This window comes from Bipolaris victoriae, assembly GCF_000527765.1.
Source record: "Bipolaris victoriae FI3 unplaced genomic scaffold scaffold_204, whole genome shotgun sequence".
Taxonomy (NCBI): Eukaryota; Fungi; Ascomycota; class Dothideomycetes; order Pleosporales; family Pleosporaceae; genus Bipolaris; species Bipolaris victoriae.
The window spans coordinates 1-18,555 of NW_014575188.1; the positions used below are offsets into that span (position 1 = coordinate 1).

The 18,555-nt window shown below is 47.4% G+C and overlaps 9 protein-coding genes across 9 annotated transcripts; 5 read left to right on the forward strand and 4 right to left on the reverse strand.

Moving 5' to 3' along the window:
* Window positions 1-2,009: 2,009 nt before the first annotated feature.
* On the forward strand, window positions 2,010-5,480 carry COCVIDRAFT_31904 (hypothetical protein; the record flags this gene model as incomplete). The annotated part of the gene is made up of 1 exon (XM_014694830.1): window positions 2,010-5,480. One exon carries the CDS (start codon window positions 2,010-2,012, stop codon window positions 5,478-5,480), a length of 3,471 nt encoding a protein of 1,156 aa, XP_014550316.1.
* A 236-nt stretch (window positions 5,481-5,716) lies between these two features.
* COCVIDRAFT_43122 (hypothetical protein) lies at window positions 5,717-6,205 on the forward strand (the record flags this gene model as incomplete). Its single annotated transcript, XM_014694831.1, has 2 exons — window positions 5,717-5,847; window positions 5,878-6,205. The coding sequence occupies 2 exons, from the start codon at window positions 5,717-5,719 to the stop codon at window positions 6,203-6,205; spliced, it is 459 nt and encodes a 152-aa protein (XP_014550317.1).
* Window positions 6,206-7,280: 1,075 nt separating this feature from the next.
* COCVIDRAFT_115792 (hypothetical protein) lies at window positions 7,281-8,942 on the reverse strand (the record flags this gene model as incomplete). The annotated part of the gene is made up of 3 exons (XM_014694832.1): window positions 7,281-7,564; window positions 7,619-7,720; window positions 7,772-8,942. The coding sequence occupies 3 exons, from the start codon at window positions 8,940-8,942 to the stop codon at window positions 7,281-7,283; spliced, it is 1,557 nt and encodes a 518-aa protein (XP_014550318.1).
* A 1,118-nt stretch (window positions 8,943-10,060) lies between these two features.
* COCVIDRAFT_115776 (hypothetical protein) lies at window positions 10,061-10,327 on the reverse strand (the record flags this gene model as incomplete). The annotated part of the gene is made up of 1 exon (XM_014694833.1): window positions 10,061-10,327. The coding sequence occupies one exon, from the start codon at window positions 10,325-10,327 to the stop codon at window positions 10,061-10,063; it is 267 nt and encodes an 88-aa protein (XP_014550319.1).
* A 1,103-nt stretch (window positions 10,328-11,430) lies between these two features.
* COCVIDRAFT_31906 (hypothetical protein) lies at window positions 11,431-12,970 on the forward strand (the record flags this gene model as incomplete). The annotated part of the gene is made up of 2 exons (XM_014694834.1): window positions 11,431-12,516; window positions 12,569-12,970. 2 exons carry the CDS (start codon window positions 11,431-11,433, stop codon window positions 12,968-12,970), a joined length of 1,488 nt encoding a protein of 495 aa, XP_014550320.1.
* An 814-nt stretch (window positions 12,971-13,784) lies between these two features.
* On the reverse strand, window positions 13,785-14,004 carry COCVIDRAFT_75283 (hypothetical protein; the record flags this gene model as incomplete). Its single annotated transcript, XM_014694835.1, has 2 exons — window positions 13,785-13,847; window positions 13,912-14,004. Coding segments are annotated over 2 exons (156 nt in total), but the record flags the coding sequence as incomplete, so codon positions are not given.
* Window positions 14,005-14,788: 784 nt separating this feature from the next.
* COCVIDRAFT_115788 (hypothetical protein) lies at window positions 14,789-15,403 on the forward strand (the record flags this gene model as incomplete). Its single annotated transcript, XM_014694836.1, has 1 exon — window positions 14,789-15,403. One exon carries the CDS (start codon window positions 14,789-14,791, stop codon window positions 15,401-15,403), a length of 615 nt encoding a protein of 204 aa, XP_014550322.1.
* Window positions 15,404-16,055: 652 nt separating this feature from the next.
* On the reverse strand, window positions 16,056-16,907 carry COCVIDRAFT_115774 (hypothetical protein; the record flags this gene model as incomplete). Its single annotated transcript, XM_014694837.1, has 3 exons — window positions 16,056-16,628; window positions 16,677-16,803; window positions 16,861-16,907. 3 exons carry the CDS (start codon window positions 16,905-16,907, stop codon window positions 16,056-16,058), a joined length of 747 nt encoding a protein of 248 aa, XP_014550323.1.
* A 429-nt stretch (window positions 16,908-17,336) lies between these two features.
* On the forward strand, window positions 17,337-17,570 carry COCVIDRAFT_43127 (hypothetical protein; the record flags this gene model as incomplete). Its single annotated transcript, XM_014694838.1, has 1 exon — window positions 17,337-17,570. The coding sequence occupies one exon, from the start codon at window positions 17,337-17,339 to the stop codon at window positions 17,568-17,570; it is 234 nt and encodes a 77-aa protein (XP_014550324.1).
* Window positions 17,571-18,555: the final 985 nt, after the last annotated feature.

Genomic DNA, 18,555 nt, shown 5'->3' on the forward strand with positions numbered 1-18,555 from the left:
CGTGTCGCTCGTGTCGACGCGTGACGGTATCGATGGGTTGCGGGCGTGACGGTGTCGATTGGTGGAGCGGAGGATGGGTGCGCGGTAGTTGCTGCTTACTAGTTGTAATCAATCTCAGAATTCTTTTCTCTCAGAAACTCCACTCAGAAAGGCCGGAGCCAAACATCATAACTATAAGCAAGCAATTGTTCGTCTTGGTCGAGCACTATTGGGCAGGTAGGGATACGATGCTTAGGGTCTATTTCGCGGCCGCGCTTCGATGCTCACAGATATAAAGAAATGTTCAGTAATTAGAGACACCAAATCGAGTCCTGAAACATAAGAGATCTTATCACAGTCTTCTGTAATGAGTAGCTGGGTGGTTTACAAGACACGTTTTTCGTAAGGATTGAGATCTGTAAAGCGAAGAGCAGTTCATAATTATGTCCCTATTTCATAGCCATGTTTAAGTACCGTCGTACTCAGATTGGAAGGTGCTAAGATAGGATCCTATACGGACGATCCGATTTAGCCTAGGGAATGATTAACAGCCTTTCAACACAGTACCAGAATCGTAAATTCAAGCGTTTCATTTGCGATCGCATGCCAACACTGTGGTATTTAGCTATAGAATCAATTTCAGCAGCATTAATTTTGGGCCATAGTCATAAATTTGAAATTTTTCTACGATGTATCGAATCAAACAAGCGATATGATCGAAACAAAGCAGAAACGCTCAGCAACGCCACTTTCTCTTCAATTACTTGAAAAAATTGTTCTGCCATAAGGCGGAACCTGCTGCGCAACTCTGCTCAATTGCCGGCATTAGGGAAACAACGATATGCGTTAAGTCTCTTGTCTTCGTTGCTCTGGTTCTGAGCGTTGCATTATGTTGTTGGCCGCTTTGCCGTTCCCGTTCTCTGCTCCTTTGTCTCCACCATATCCATCGCCCATATCTACCACATCTGATTCATTTCCCTGCAATTTGCCCTGCATCTAAGCTTTCAATTCTGATGAATTGCTCGACGCACCACTAGTCTCTTGCTTAGAGGCAGGTATATTCCTGTTCCACTTCGAATCCATGAGGCATAAATGTGTATAGAGACGTGATATGTTGAATAAACTATTGAATAGAAGTGCTTCTTGTCCTACTTAAAAAGAGCCTCAACGAAGATTACTGCGTGCCTTTATAGAGAAAGAAGCTGTTTGATAGTTTAGTGATTAGAAAAAGTACTCAGCTAGATATATAAGAGCGCAGCTGGAGTCCGTGGGCAACAAGATCTTACTGCGACTCAAATCCTTAAAAAAGCAAATCAATAGCCATTGGTCCATTACAATTATCCGGTCTTGGCGAAACATCCCAACAGACGCAAGCTGAGATTGCAGGTGCTGTGCGCTTACATGCACGTAGAGTCACAACCATTCACTAAGCGCTTTTTGCTCATGGCACGAACCGGTCAGACGTGGGACAAACCGCTCATTATAGCTCCATAATCGCGGACAACTAGTATGAATGTGTGCGACATGGCTATTTTCCATTCAACGCTGTGATAAGGCGAGGAAAACCACCCTGCAATCCGCACATGTTACCCCTACGAGGATTAAACTCCATCTGGAAGGTGACACATGGCAGTACTGTATCAATACGATGTGAAAGACGCCGAATTGCAAATATGTACACCTACATAAAATTGCAGTTTCCACTTTCTGCATGCTGCCTACCTTTTATCGCAGGCGGCACATCGGCCCGCCTATTATGCATATGTACAGAACCACCTGCTCAACCAGCATTAGACTTTGATTGGACCGATATCCTAGTATATGATTGACTTACGATACTGTCAAAAGCAGAAAGTGATACTCGGATAAAGTTATCATTAGGAAACAGAGGCTTGGTATGGCATCAAAGGCCGCCTGCTTACAACCGGAGCCTGCAAGTGCATGAGAGCGTAGATTCTTATTAATCGACTGATGTCGGTGGACGCCACTGTCTTTATTACTCTATCTTGAGTGTTTGAGAAGCGAACAAGATGGCTACTCTGCAAGATTTAAAAAGCGCCCTCCAGTCGAAGACAGGCGTCAAGGCAACGACTTCAAGGCAGACATTATCGGATACACAGTACGACAACGGTTTCAATATCTTGGTGCAAGGTTCGACAGGTTATCAAGATTTCATCATCCCACAATTGACTCAGGTCCTGGCGCCACTATTCGACTCCAGATCCCGGATCTCTGCTCTCGAGATTGGGCCTGGCCCCAAGAGCGTGCTTGGTGGTCTCCCAGATCACCAAAGGAGAAAAGTCCGACAATATGAAGCTTTTGAGCCCAATCAATTGTTTGCAGCAAGTCTGGAAGAATGGCTTTCGGTCGATACTGTTAAGAGGTCACGATTTCCTTGCCTGGAAAGGTCACCAACAATTCATCGTTTGCCGTTTGATCCACAGCAGAACATGAATCGGGACAGTAGTAGTAACACCATTGACGAAGTCGGGGGATACGACGTGATCCTCTTTTGCCACAGCATGTACGGTATTCAATCGAAACGAAAAGCCATTGAACAGGCACTGGAGATGCTTGGAGAGAGGAGAGGCGGGATAGTGTTAGTCTTCCATCGCGACGGAAATCTACATTTTGATGGCCTGGTGTGCCATCAAACCGCTGTTTTTCCGACCGGGGTTGTCAGGGTGGCAGATGAAGATCAAGCCCTGGACGACTTTACTCCCTTCATTGCAGGTTTCGTAATGCATGATGAAGAGGTGCAAAAGACTGTTCAAATTCAGTGGCGGAAGGTGTGTCGAGATTTGGGTCGTTATGAGGATACGTATCCAGGTTATCTCTCATTCCGCTCGCCGGATGTTATGGTGGCCTTCAATGAGCATGCGACAAAAGTATCAGAGCTCACAGCGCAGTTGCCAGTGGTGGAGACAGATAGGCAGATAAAAAATCGGGAGGCTCATCTGCGTCGACCAGCGGCAATCTGTAGACCAACAGAAATCTACCACATTCAGCTGTGTGTGTGGTGGGCCCTCAAGCACGCGGTCGGCTTGATCATCATCGGTGGGGGGCACAGTGGCCACTGTATTTGGGACAACGTCATCTCAGTCGATATGGGTGCCTTCGACCAAGTATATATTCATGGTAAAGAAGAGAGAGACTTGCTTGACAATTCTGGTTCAAGCGCTTTCGTCGTCGTCGAGGCTGGCTGCACATCGGGAGACGTCATCAGGAAAGCTATGGAGGCAGGCGTGACAGTGCCCTTGGGATCTCGCCCAAGTGTAGGTGCAGGATTATGGCTGCAAGGTGGAATCGGACATCTGGCTCGACTCCATGGTTTGGGATGCGACGCTATCGTGGGCGCTGTTATGGTCAGTGTTGATTCTGGCCAGGTCCTCTGCGTGGGCTATGTTCCAAGTGAACATCAACCAGCTATGTCTGTTCGAGCAGAGAATGAAACGGAAATTCTGTGGGGGTTAAGAGGTGCAGGAACAAATCTCGGCATCATCGTCAGTGTAACTTTCAGGGCTTACACGGCTCCAGTATATATCGTTCGGAACTGGGTTGTGCCACTCAGCGATGGTCTTGAAGCACAGCTCAAGCTTGGTCGATTTGACGAACTTATTGCGAGAAAGCTTAGCCGGAACTGTTCTGCAGATGCCTACCTATACTGGGAAGATGGTCAACTGCATCTTGGTTTCACCATGATTGAGTCTACAACCGCGTCCGCCGCGTCGAAATGTTCGTTCTCCACGACCGTTAGTTCACATCTCGGAGCAAGTGAAGACGAAGCCAAGGTGGTACACAGCGTCGGTCTGTTTGAGACAGAGATGTACGTTTCGAAGATGCACGGTGGGCATGGCAGTGGCAAAACGTCTTCTTTCAAGCGTTGCCTGTTCGTGAAAGACATAGGTAGTCCCAAGGTAGCTGAGCGCTTGGTGGTAGCCATGGAAGCTCGCCCATCACCACTGTGCTACCTTCATCTGCTGCAAGGAGGAGAGGCGATTAGTGACATTGCGGCTGAGGCTACTGCCTTTGGCTGTCGAGACTGGCACTTTGCTTGTGTGATAACTGGTGTTTGGCCTCGCGATCAAGATGGCACCGGAATCGCTCGGGCTGCTGTAGAATGGGTTTACAGTGTTGCAGATGACTTGCTGCCTTTGTCTAATGGGGCCTATTGCGCCGATCTCGGACCCGACCCCAGGGATGCTGCACTTGCTAGCAGAGCCTTTGGAGTCAACCGACAACCGCTCATTCAACTCAAGAAGAGGCTGGATCCGCGAAATGTGCTGGCTTACACCTGTCCGCTCCCGAAACTGCCATTGGGCCCGAGGCTCATCCTTCTCGTCACCGGTAAAAGCTGTGCTGGCAAAGACTATTGTGCAGATGTGTGGGTCTCCATGTTCGCAGAACATGCCCTCACGACTCGCGCTGTGAGCATCAGTGAAGCGACCAAGCGGGAATACGCGGTGACTACCGGTGCCGACCCTGATCGGCTGCTTTCTGATCGCGCCTACAAGGAGCAGCACCGCCCAGCCCTGACAGCATACTACATGGAAAAACTACAGCACCAACCTTGGCTGGCAGAGGAGCAGTTCATGCGAGTGGTGCATGGTGCTGCCGATGTGGGCGTACTTGTGATCACCGGTATGCGAGACGAAGCACCTGTTGCTGCCTTCTCGCATCTTGTGCCAAATAGCAAGCTTCTCGAGGTTTATGTGCAAGCCAGGGAACAGACGCGACGATCACGTAAAGGGTGTAATCACGAGGGCATGGGTCTTGCACGTGACGAAGCGATTGAACCAGTCAAGCCACATCAGGAGGCGTTGAGCTACCGACCCAGTGCCGTGTTCGACAACGAAATGCACGGGAATGAAGCTGCGAGAAGCTTTTTCGAAGACAAGCTGCTGCCCCTGGTTCACGAAGACTTACTGCGACTTGCTGACATGGTGCGTCCAGTACCCGACTTCCCACACGAGAACGTCGTGTTCCGCCATGTGCTTGGCATCTCTCAAGAGCCGAACGGGCTAGCTTTGTGCACGTCTCTCCTACAGAGTCACTTCATTGGCGACTGGAGCAACGTCGCTGCGGTGGCATGTTGCGAGGTCGGCGGCATCGTTTTTGCTTCTGCATTGTCTTTGCGGGTCAACGTCCCCTTGGTACTCATACGCGAAGCTGGTAAGCTTCCCCCACCTACTGTTTCTGCTGTGAAATCTCGGTCGCATGTTTCATCTTTGATCCGCAGCGACTCGGAACAGAAGCGGATCGAGATTGAACGAAGCGCAGTACCTAAGAACAGTCCAATCGTGGTAGTGGATGACACGCTAGCTACAGGCGAAACGCTTTGTGCAGTGCTGCAGATATTAGAAGGGGCTGGTGTTGCTGTTGAGAATATGAGCGCCATGGTTGTTGCCGAATTCCCCATTCACCGTGGACGGGAATTGTTGTGCGGACGTGGCTTCAGTGGAGTGAGCGTTCAAAGTCTTCTCACGTTTGGCGGTGTATAATCTTCAATGATGTGCTATTACTCAGTTCGTATAATTTGCCCGACAACAACCTGTAATAGTCGTGATTCTAGTGTGATCTTGACCGAGTTACCGACTTGCTGTACCAGACACTAACAGTTTTGGCATAGTTATAGGCTGTTCGATTTGCATGGAAGCCACGTAACGACACTTCATTGTATGGCCTTCTCTTGCAAGGCAGAGCCTGCACGAGCACTTAAAAACAGCGACCACCTTCTATGTGCGTTCGAGAGTTTCACTCGTGCTTTCCTACTTTTCCCCAAGTTGCAAATACGCCTACATTCAAATATGAGATCGATGCCAAGGCGGATGCGGTAATCGACTTCAAAACCCCAAGTCCTAGCTTTTTGTCTTGAACCCCCGCTGAGGTTGAAAGAAGCATTACAACGCTTGACCAGGGACTTGCTTCTGAAGACACTGACCAGACAATCTCTGTCAACGTTGCTATTGTCTCTGACAATGAAAGCAAATCAATTCTCAACGACACCAAGGAAGACGAAATTTGGTGCTATGTTTTCTGGCCCCGCCTGTTATCAGAATCATTCACAATGAGCGTAACTACGCTGCAAGAGCCAGGCTGTACGGGGTGTGAACGAGGCCGGACGCTACTTGGCGCACGGAATCCCAGAGGAAAGTTGCAGGATCGAGAAGAGACTTCCACAATGCGAGTAGCTCCAGAGCTCCAGCAATTGCTAGCGGCAAAATGATGAGGCCCGCCGTTTGGCATTCATCCTGGCACAAAGCACGTGGGTCGGCAGATAAGTCTCAATTGGTGACTTTGTCGAACTTGCATACGGTCCTCTAGACAAAAGGTTGTTGACGTTTATTGGGTCTTAATTAGCGACTTACATGATCAAAACGGCCTAGAATGTCGATCTCTTTTCGTAGGTTGCTGAACTGCGCATGAGTACATTTGACCATCTTGACAGCAACTGGCTTACCACTTGATTTGTCGTAGCCTGAAAATACAGTGCTTGTCGTACCGTGAAGATTGGCATCGAAGATGCTATAGCCGTGGTAGTCGATAGTAGGTGTGAATGGAGTTGGTGACGGAGGCATGACAGACTTGGTGGGCCCAGTGCTGGCCTGTTGGAGGGCTTCTTGAAGTTTGCGTTATTGTTATACCTGGTTAAAATCTGTGTAGACGAAAAGATAAGTCAGGCCGCCGAGTCAGATGCTGGTATCGTGCTGGAGAAATCTGATCATCTTGTCCGTCCTGCTCCCTTTCGATGTGGCATTGGAGGGTTTTGCCTATAAGATCAAAAGCAGGCCTGGAAGTTGCGCTGCATTGAACCAGTCTGGATCGGCGAAGTAAAACGTGCCATCGTTGGGCACGGCTCGAGCTTGGGTGGGCGGATACGGCCATCGGTCGGGGACGGTTGAGCGAGGTCGATACACGTTCTTCCCTGCGCAATAATCGGGCATGGCTGTTGCAGACAACAAGCTCCTATTTGCCTATTGCTACAATGATGTTGTTACGTGACGTATGTGGTTGGCACATGGCCCGTCATCCTGAGCCGGACCATTGCGCTAGAGGCTTCTTTGCCTTGCACAGCCACTTTGCAAGCTATAAAGCGCATGTCCTGAATCGCAGCTAACAGACAGAACATTCGGGAACGCACTCGGCAATGCGTTCGATCAGCGCCACTGGTCTTATGTCCACTATCAAATACCGGCCATTTTTATCTTGTGGTCGAGCTTGGTTTGACAACAAGATGAAGCCGCATAGCAGCTTCACTGGAAAGATCTTAGTTTGTAGTAGCGCTAAAATGCTAGTGGTATTCATTTTCTTTGTTTTCGTGACATACGGAGCTGTTTTGTTGCTTGGTCTACTCCTTGGTCCGGAGATGCTGCATGCGGTTCTTTCGTATGTCGGGAAAGCTCGCGTTCCAAAAAGGAGGCCCAGTTATCTTTTGCTACATCATTTGACCTCGGGCCTACTTGCGTAAGCTGAGGGAAAGATTCCACGCATGATGATTTCTCTAATCGTCTTGCCGTCTGAGGAACAGGACAACCATTCCCAGTATGAGGCATCGGGCTCGGATCAGCATTGGAGGAGTCAATAACTGGTATCATGGCCCAAAACTCCCTAGCGGCGCCCTGTGCATCAGTCCTAGGACAGGCAAGCTGGGTAAAGGAGCATTCGGTGCTGAGTTCTAGTGGGTGAAAATCTAGGCTCTTCTTCGGCTTGCAGTTTTCGCGGCGTACCATCTCAGCGATGTCTGAAGCATTCAACGGGATCTCACCCTTTGTTCGTCTCCATACAAACTCACCGACATCCATTGAAGCTATCCCCATCGATTTGAGTCTCTTCAAAGCTCTCAGCAAGTTAGTAGAAGAACTACTAGCCGAGAGTAGTACATGTGACTGCGACGTAAAGGATGTGGGAGTTTCGGTTCCTGAAGATGCCATCCACAACCGCCCCACAACTGGGCGGATATTCACCAATGCTGTCGCGGGCATCTTCGCTGAAAGAAGATTTCTTATACGCGGATCTGGATGCCTGGAGGCAATGACGCGGGCAGTAATGACGGGCGATGATTGAGTTTGGATGCGGATATCTGGACTGGCGCCTTGGTGTAACAGCATGAACACGATCTGGTACGCATCATCATCTAGCTGCCTTTTGAGCAGGTCTTCATCGCTGACGTCTACTAAAAGGACGCGCACTAAAGCATTGCTGAGATTGTGTACATGCTTGCCGTCCAGTTTTCGTTGAAGCTGCGCGTCTCTGTCGTTGAGATAGTGCTTCACCAAGCGTGGCAGTTTGGCTTCCGAAGCTATCTGTAACACCGTGCCTGCATTTTTCCCTAAAGGTTCGACAGACGCGCACAGCTGTTGAGAAAGTAGCAGAGCCACAGATTCGTGTCGGGCGAAAATGGCAACAGGGAGCGGAACCCTTAATCCGTTAATAAATTGGCTAGCTCCAGCTTCCAAAAGCATCTTGACTATCTCTAGATGCCCATGACGAGCGGCTGTTGCAAGAGGAGTCAAGTGCTTGTCGTTGGCGGTCCATGGAATTGTAAGTCGAGTTTCTATATCTCCGCCCACCTGTAGAATCCGTTGAGTCATCGCCTTGAGGTTTCTTTTGGCTGCATAGTTTAGCAGGCTGCTTTTGTTGTACCGCACATTGTGACGAGATATGTAGTCTGCGATGACTGGATAGAACCTCCGACTTGATTGCGCAAAACAGATTTGATCTTTTTGGCAATCTAATTGCTGTACCACCTTGAATAATATCTCGTTCGGCATAGTCCTAATTGCTGCGTTGTATCGGTAAAGCTTGAAGTAATCTTGAACAAAGTAATAAAGCCTTCTGCTAACCTTACTCAATACCCGAAGATCCAGGATGTTGAGAAAAGACGCAATTTCAACGAGGTTTTCACTCGGTAGTATGTAAAATCCTGTAGACAATATGTCATGGTTGAGCGCATGTTCACACATCATGGCGCGTGTTGTGTGTGAGAAAGTTGAATGACTTTGGTTTGTTTTGAGTCGCGATCACATTCCGGCCAAGGCTCTCCAATAGACGTAAGAGAATACCGCAGATCACGTGTTCGCGCATAAGTGGCTTCCTGCACGTCTCAGAGAACGTAGATATGATTTTGTGAGCTTAGTCGTTTTATTGCACACAACATGTTCAACCCAGTACGGCGTGATTAGAGCTGAAATTACAGATACTAAACGCGCTCGCATGTACGCAGATGCGATGACGGCCATCTACTTGGCGATTTTTCACGGCAAGAACCAGCCAGACGTGGGACGAGCACCTCGCGATAGTACACTCTCATGCACTTGCAGCTTCCGGTTTCTGTAAGCAGGCGAGTCTTGATCTCATGCTAAACCTCTCTCATTTAATGATGGCCTTATTACCTGGATAGTGCTAGCTCTTGTCAGCAATGCCATGAGTCAATCTTCTCCCCAATACTCTGGCCAATCAAAGTGAGATATCTATGGAGTCTAACCCTCTTCTGAGCAAGCGTATACTGGGCGAATCGATGACCCGTGCGAGATAACAACTGAGCCGCGTGTGCAAAGCGGAAGCTGCAAATGCATGGGGGTGTATCAGAATCATGACTGGCTAACTACTATGAGTGCATGTAGGCATGACAGGGCTACTGCCAATTCAAAGCTGTAACAAGACGAGGAAAGCCTGCCTGCAGTTCGTGCATGTCGCCCTTTCCAGGGCTAATCTCTATCTGGAAGATGACACATGGTAACTAGCACTTAAACTCTGATGACAATCATATGTTGCGAGCGCTACATAGGATAGGGAACATGTCAGGTCCTTGGTCATCACTTCCTCTTAACATTCTCACTTGCGTCCAACAAGACTCTTTAGAAGGGACACCAGCGCCTTAATCCGAAATGTGGTACTATGTGATACTAACCTAATATAGGTATTGCGACAGCCTATGTTCGCAAATAGTCGAATACAGATAAGCTCGCTGCCTGACAGATAAGGCTTAGCGTCAGCGCTGATCCGCTAGCGTACGCGCACGCTGGGAGGATGATGCACTCGCATAAGCCATCTTCGAGAGTGGCTATAACTAACTTTCTTTTTATGTATATGCTCGCCTGCTAAGTATGGAAACGGCCAGTGGTATGAATGCAATGGCCGATAGCAGCGGTTGCGGTGCAGAAGTGGCCGAACCCGGGTCGTATGGCTGCTGCTGCCGTCCTGCGCTACAAGCGAGGCTGATCACGATACGACTCGATTCTGACCGTAAGCATCTTGAAGGATCTGTCGGCTCAGCGCACGATATGAACTGTGCCGCAGTGGCACGACTGCTTGCCAGTAAGCAACTTATGCTCTCTAACCGACGCATCGTAAGCGAACTTCCCAATACGCCGTAGTGTAAACAAGGGTAGGCCAGTTTGTTGCAGGCAGCTGCGTCGCGCATCCTACGGGAAAAAGTACGGTATGGTAAGATGGTTCTTACCAATATGTGGTGCAGCTAGTTGCAAGTTTCTCACAAACTCGATAACATCTATGCTCTGCTCATATGCTAGGGGTCTAGCAAAGGCTTGATTATTAGGGGAGGTCTCTAGTTAAACATCATGTGCGCATATCTTATCAATAAACAATTTCTGCGCACAGAGATTCATCATGCATGGACCAAAATTGGCAATTTTAGGCGCTTCTTGCACGTACTACTGATCCTAAAAGAAGTCAACCTGCTGTAACTCGGCGGCCAGATGGACCTTGCGCGAGAGTAGTGCCTTTTCTTTTTCCCCAGAACTATTAGAGGACTCCATAGGCAAGCATAGTCTTTGACTGACAGTCGTTCACAGCTAACAGTACGATTTTTTATTACAACTCGAGAGCTGCTCCGCAAATACAGTATCGGACCATTCATGGCAGAACAGCAGCTAATGGCGAGTTGCACTACAACCAACGCAAGTTTCGATATTTCTACAGAATCAGGGCTCCACGCTTGGATCTATTGGCACTATTGTGATAAGGGCTTTCGATACAGTGGGGCGTTCAAAAGTTTGGCAGGGTTGCGAGCGCATTTGTTTGCCCTAGACAGCGGGCTTTCGAGAAGAAGCATCCGCCAAGCAATTCATCAGTAAGTTCACCCCGCGACTGATCCTTGCTCGGTAGTATTCTGTGTCAATTCAATTCAGCTCTGAATATGGGTTGACTTGCATGCTGTCTCGTGGTGAGGGTCCGAACCTTGATATCTAACAAAATGCATGCTATACACTTATACGTAAATTGACGCTAAGCAGGCTTCTTTCACCAGAGCATCCGTACAGCCTAATGGGAGCGAAAAAGAAGGGTATTTCAACGAGCGATACAAGAAAAAAAGATACGGATATCCTGCCTTCGCAACTGAGTGCCAATACAACCAGAACGGAACCACTGAAGCCACAATCGACTCCAGGCATACCGTGCGTGTCGCAGCTCGGTCTTAGCCAGGTTACAATGGCGGGAGGACATGACTCCTTCATTCTGAGTAGCAATAGTGACTGTTCTTCCAGCATCGTTGTGTCTGGGGACCTTGCGGCTGATTCAGGTGAATACGTTCGCAAAGACAGTCTGACATCCAAATATGGCATTTTGAACGATACAGACCTTCTCGTATCAGACGATGGCAAACACAATAACACTGGAGATATTCAACGCCACGAAAGGGCTACTCAAATTCAACACGCACCATTGTTGGGCGTGGACGTCATCTTGCAGAACGATCAACACCTTCTCCCACAGTATGGGCTTATGGGTTTATACGGCGAAGCGAAGGATATCAGATCTAAGCTTTTTATGAATACCAATGTTCCGTTTTCTGTGTTCCTTTGCGGAGTTCAAGGAAGCGGCAAGTCCCACACGACATCCTGCATCATTGAGAATTCTTTGATACCCTCTAAACATCTCGGGAGGCTCCAAAATCCACTATCTGCGCTAGTTTTCAGCTATGGTCACTTTAGTGGTGATGGTATTGGGTTTAGCATCAGCGAAGCCGCATTCTTGGCTTCTAGCGGAGCCAAAGTACCGGGTGCAGCCCATGTCAAAAAGGTGCATGTATTGGTCTCACCTTCAAACTATGCGCGAATATCCAAGCTATACCTACAGCTTCCTGACGTTTCGGTCACACCGTTTAAGATAAAACCTCGGAACCTCAACATCACTACAATCCTTACGTTGATGAACGTCAACGAGTCGGAAGAAACACCACTCTACATGGCACAAGTCACGCAAATACTTCGGGAGATGTCGACAACAGGAGGACCATTCGACTACAAGGCGTTTAAGCTGCATCTAAAGAAGCAGAAATTCAACCCTGCACAAGCCAACATGCTCCAGATGCGTCTTAGCTTACTCGAGTCATTTCTGGACATGACAGATACTTCACCCGAGATGGCGTTCCTGCCTGGTGAAATAACAATCATGGACATGTCTTGTCCCTTTGTTGATGCCAACACAGCATGTGTTCTCTTTGAGATTGGGCTTCAGCAATACCTGCATTCTCAAAGTACCGGTAAGATGATCGTCTTAGACGAAGCACACAAGGTATGAATCATAAAACCTCTCTATTCCCGGTTCTTTCATTAATCCTGACTAGTACATGCTTAAGATACCGGGAGCGAAGTCGCTGAACGAGGCACTTCTCCAGACCATCCGCCTACAGCGGCACCACGGCGCTAGGGTTATCGTCTCAACACAAGAACCTACCCTTTTGAATGACCTGATCGCTCTTTGCTCCGTTACGGTAATTCATCGCTTCTCAAGTCCAGAGTGGTTCTCGGCTATCAGACGCCATGTCCCCATCACAGATGAGAACCGCGATGATCTCATGCGAAGAATCGAGAGCCTGAAGACGGGCCAGGCGATTGTATACTCACCTAACACAATTCTCGGTTCTGATGACTACGGCAATTTAATCATGGGTACAAGTGGGATGATTGATGTTCGAATCAGGAGGAGACTTACAAGCGATGGAGGACAATCTGTACTAGCAGTGTAGGAAGGTTGCTTGCGGAACAACCCGAATACTTGCGCATTTTATTTCTACTCGGTGAGGAGGGTACCGTGTTTGCTCCCATGATCTTCATTTCAAGAGCCTTTTTTTGCAATCGTGGCAATCAATCTAGATTTAAAACCCTGCTTGTACATGAAGCAATGTAGCTCATTGCTGCGTGGGTTAGTTCATGAGCCGTAGCTATCGGTTGCAATACATGAGGAGGTCTCTTAGAGTAAGTGCAGTCCCAGAGATGGACGTATTGCATCAGGAATACCCGTATAATACCGGTAGAAGTGGCCATATGCGAAAAATCAAGTTACACAGTTTCCCAGATGTACATATCAGCTGCCTAAGCCGAGTGTTTAGCCCTGAATATCTCGCCTAGAGACTAGAGAGCATTTTCTAAGCTATGGCTCTTGGAAGACCCACGGATCTTACTTTAAGCAGGGGCTGAATGCTTAGCTGGAGGGGATGGCACCGACAGGGAGATACATCACATTTTCAAGCACGCTGTAAGTAGACACTGCGGAAACTTCGGTTTGGTTTGCAAGAAACTATTCTCGAGATACGATAGTGTTGTCAATAATTTCCTGAAATCCCTACGTCTAGAGGCGTCGACTGTGTTAATGCATGTAAAATCTCATGCTGCCCAGCAAGGGGAGAGACATTATTTTCCTGACGAGTATCGGCTTTGACCATTCCCAGAGTTATAGTATGTTGAACCCTGCTTTCATTAGCTAAACAAGCGTCGTTAAATCGGAGTCGAAAAGCCGTATACATTCGGGTTGCTATAGTAGTATGATCCATCGCTATTCGAGTAGTGATAACTATTCTGGTTCGGCGCACTCGCACCGTAGTCACGAGAGCAGTAGTGATTGCCCTAAGGTAACATTAGCATCAATCGTGGTGTGAGAGTTCAGGCCGTGGTTCATAATTTATCCTACCTGGCTGTTGGTCCCAGAGCTGGGTGTCGTGTAAGCACCTCCATTGGAGTTTGGCTGAGACCCACTTGTTGCGGACGATCCCTTAGTCATAGTGAGCAATTAATTGCCAAAATGAGTCAAGATGAAGTGGCTTTTTTGTTCGAGATTTTGATGAATATTTGTTATGAGAACGATTTGTTGTAGAGAATCGATTCCACAAGATAGAAATTTGCTGGGGAAGACTACTTTAAACACCTGAATGCACGGGCTCCATGATACAAGAATGTGCTAAATGTGCATGCAGTAACTAGCTATCGGTATTGACCGTTGCTGACATGCATCTCTTCGTGATGGAAATCCTGGTGTGCCAGACCTAACCAATCAACTCCTTAAGAATCTGCAACCCTCGCTAAATGATTGGCTATTTTCGGCACACCGTGATGTCCGGCACGAAGGGATGCACGCTAACTACTTTCATATCTAATGGGTGTACCGTAGGCAATGATGACTCGCTCGAGGTATGTAGAGCGTGATAGTGACGCCGCATAAGAGCACCATAGCTTATGGTCAGCTGTTGTTACTCGCGTAAGGCAATCAACTTAACCTGCGTCACAAATACCACTTTTTACACAGCCAGTCTGATCGCATCTATGGATCATTTTGGTTTGTACACATATGTACGCCATAGCGCAGACAGGGGTAGTCTAGTGTATGTGCTGCAAGTAGCTGTACGGGCGAGCATCAAAGGGCTAGTACTGCGTGTGGTCAGTGCGTGCAACAGTTCAGCCAATGCAACACCATCTGACCCATCAAAATATCCGCCCATCATTTTCAACACGTGACAACCCCACCACCATGACAGCCCCTGCAAAAGCGATTGCGGCAATAGATTCGCAAGATGCAGAAGGTCAACTTAGTAGATCCTGCGATAATCTTCGAGGGAGTAGATGGTCTTCGTGATGAATGGCTGCGGGACCTGGAGGTGGGAAAATACCAGATTTTTTGCTGCAGCACCCCATCTAGATGGAGTAACAATGACCTTGCGCTGGCTTCGGTTGACCAGGTGTTCGATCGCTGCACGAAGGAGAAAGCAAAACGCGACTACAAGATGCTTCTCGTCGACGGGCACGGCAATCACCTGACGCCTTCCTTCATTGAGTACTGCCATGCCCACGAAGAGTATCATAGCACGGCTGTGATATGGAGCCCACGATCAGTGAGGGAGGCCAGAGCGCGCGAGGCAGTAGAACAACAACAAGAGCATGGAAAGAAACTCCAAAAAAGACACCAGAGGGAGGAGCGAGCTGCCGCAGCTGTATATAAAAAACAGTTGGCACAAGCTGCTCGTGAGCCCCGAGAAATGGCTAGAGTGGTGCGGCAGGAGGAGCGCGATGCGAGGGCTGCACAACTAGCTGCCGCGCGCGCTCAAAAAGCTGAAGACTGCGCTGCTGCAACCACACAAAAATCTCGCGATAGGCAGAATACAGCTAAACGAAAAGCTTCATTAATTTAGAATACAAAAAGACCAAAGCGGCGTCGTGTTGTGGAGGCTGAAAGTGGTGGTGGCGATGCATCACCACCCGCCAAGCCTCCCACCAAAACCACCACATGTGGCCGCAGTGTGCGGTTACCCAGCAAATATCAGTAGATATATATCAAATATACGATCATATCAGTACTTCACCAAAAATCTCGCGATAATAACGTTTTGGTGGTGGTCAAAAGCTTCATTTTTTGGCGGTCACGCATTTTGGTGGGGTGTTGCATTGGCTGAACTGTTGCACGCACTGACCACACGCAATATAGCCATTGCTTTTTCTTGTTGAGGTGCTGCATCCTTGTTGCAGATGCAGTGGCTTGTTACTTCGGCTCAGCTGAAGTCATTGCTTCTGCATCCTTGTATAGGCTGCTACTCATATCTATATTGTTATTATATGGTAGAGCTATACATCTGTAGAAGTGCGCAACGTTGGTGGGGTGACCGACTCGATTGTAAGCTACGTTAACTAATGGAGGACGGGTAAGTCATATAGTCTGCAGATAGAGCTGAATGGATCCAACGCTTACTTCTCTCCTAAGAAAGCTGAATCAAACTAACTAGCAGTGATTAACAATGCAATGTCCGTGATACAGAAGCATATTGCCCCAAGAGACCTTCATGTTGATTATCGTACAATGTACGCACTCCAGTTCGAGTAATGATTCGCGCAATAAGGGCAATAGTATGAAGATCCAGAAGACGCAACAGCCTCCCAATATTTCAAGCAATTCGGACACCTGTACTTAGTTCGGTCCTGCTTTTCATTCGGTTTCTTTTCGCTCGCCTGAAGCTGAACTAAATCAGAAGCGAATCCAACAGTTTCTCCCAATATATCGCAAAACCCCTGCTTCTGCAAGAGCTCTGTAATGTGTTCGCACGCGACATCGACTACCAGCCTTCGGATCTCTTGGTCGTTTGGTGGGGTAGAGCTATATACTTCCGCAACAGCGTGTGGGAAGTCGTCCATGTTCCAGCAGGTTTTGACCGATTCCTTGAACTTTTGGCTAGCGACTGACTTCAATGCTGGAATATCATACTTGTCGGCTACGCTGTACACTTTGACATTGAATACCATCGGCGAAGCAACATCAGCCGCGTTCCCGCCAGCATCATAGTCAAATGTGTACAAGAATCGAAGCATTGCTTCAACAGCGGAGACATCGTCGTCGTTTAGAGGGATAGCTCCCTCCACTGACTCCTACAGTCGCATCATCAGAAACGGCCTTGCGATAGTGATAACACGTACCTTCCACTTCCCCTCGAAAGCGTTGGAGAAGAATCTTGACTGGGCAGATAGCACGATCTTATGGATTCGAAATTCTTTTCCAGCACATGTTATGATGCCATCGGATAGCGTTGGAGAATCATAATACCTTGAGATGTTAAGGGACGCGTAACTGCTTTGATAATCGAAACAAGACGACACTCACTCTGGAAGATTAAGCAGTAAAGTTTGGAAAGGTTGATTCGTCTGCATTTTGATTCGGGTGTGATAGCAAGAAGTTTAACTCGAGAGCTTTGATGATATAGAGAACGCAAAACGTCTGCGGTTAAAGGAATCGTAGAGCGACAACTAAGTCTTATTTTGGTGAGGTATAGCTCTGAGACTTGGCATGTGCAACGCGAATTGGCGAAGTGTAGATTGAAGAGGATAAAACTGTCGCACCGATGACCACTTGATTTCAAAACGACTGCTATCTTGTGGAGTTTTACTCTCCCTACACAATGCTCGATTACTAAGTTACCCCGCCTTTATCAAGAGATCAGCCAGAGTATCTAATGCCGGCCCTCTTGAACAGCTCGAGATCTACCGAACGCCGGCGCCTAATCTCGGTGCAGCCCCGCTCTAACCCATAACTCAACATCTGGACCGTCACTTGGTTTCGTTCTGAGTATTCTTACAAAGATGAATCACCCCGAGAACATCATCTACTACAGGAAGCTCATCCTCTGTCCTACGATTGTAACTTGGTCTGTACCAGAACTCCTCCGAGAATGTCCTGGGTGCAACGACTCCTTGTTATATTGCTACTGCCACAACTTTCGCATCATCTTCACTGATAGGGCGTGTACGAACAACGGGCGGCCTGAAGCAAAAGCAGGACTCGCTGTGGCATACGGCAATTGTGATGAAAGCTAATTATCTAAGCTTATTACGGACATGGTGGACAACTTCCCATTATAGTCAAATTAGCGAGCGGAACTCTGTGCGGCAAAGTTAGGCGTGGAGTTTCTTAGTAAGGCCACTACCTCTATATATTAGATTCGAGGCTTCGCCATCAAAAGTGTCTAAAAACTAGTCCGTGGGTAGGTAATCTTACCTTAGAAGTGCTTAAGTATAACCTTAAAAGTATAGGTTCTTATTACGCGCGATCCTTTAAAAGTACTTTATAAGGTTAGACTACCCTTAAAAGTATAATATTTCTACCTATATATAGAGTAAAACGCGCTTATATATATTCTTATAAGTTTCTAGTAATAAATATCCCTTCTTTAAAGTATTAGATTTATTTCCCCCTCTCCCTCTCTCTCTTCTTCTTTCTCTCTATATAGAGCTAGACGCGTAGCTCTATATCCTTATAATTAGTTCGCGATAATCTTTCCCTTCTATTATTATAGTATTTCTCTCTATTTATAGAGTAAAATATATATATATATATATATATTCTTATAACGTACCTTGTGGGTTCGCCGGCCACACGGGTTCGCCGGCCACTTTTACTAAGACCCCACCAAACTACCTATTACCTACAAATGTTACAACAATAACAGTAGTTAAAGCCCTCTCGTAAATGTTAAATATAGCTTACCCTTTAAGCGCTTAAATAAGACGCGAATCTCTTAGAACGACGCGCTGTAGCTATCTTTAACGTACCTTATACGACACTAGGTAATTAACGCGCTAGATAGACTTTATAAGTAAATTATAGACCTTAAATAATAAATCTAACTAAGCTTAAGAAGAAGGTAGTTATTAAGTATATACTTAACCTTAATCTACGTAGATTTCCCTCTAGACTCGTAGATATAGCTAATATAGCTAATTCTTTATATACTAAGTATAATCTAGACTAGGTTAGCTAAAACTAGCCTAGTACGTTTATTAAGCGCTACTCTAAGCTTAA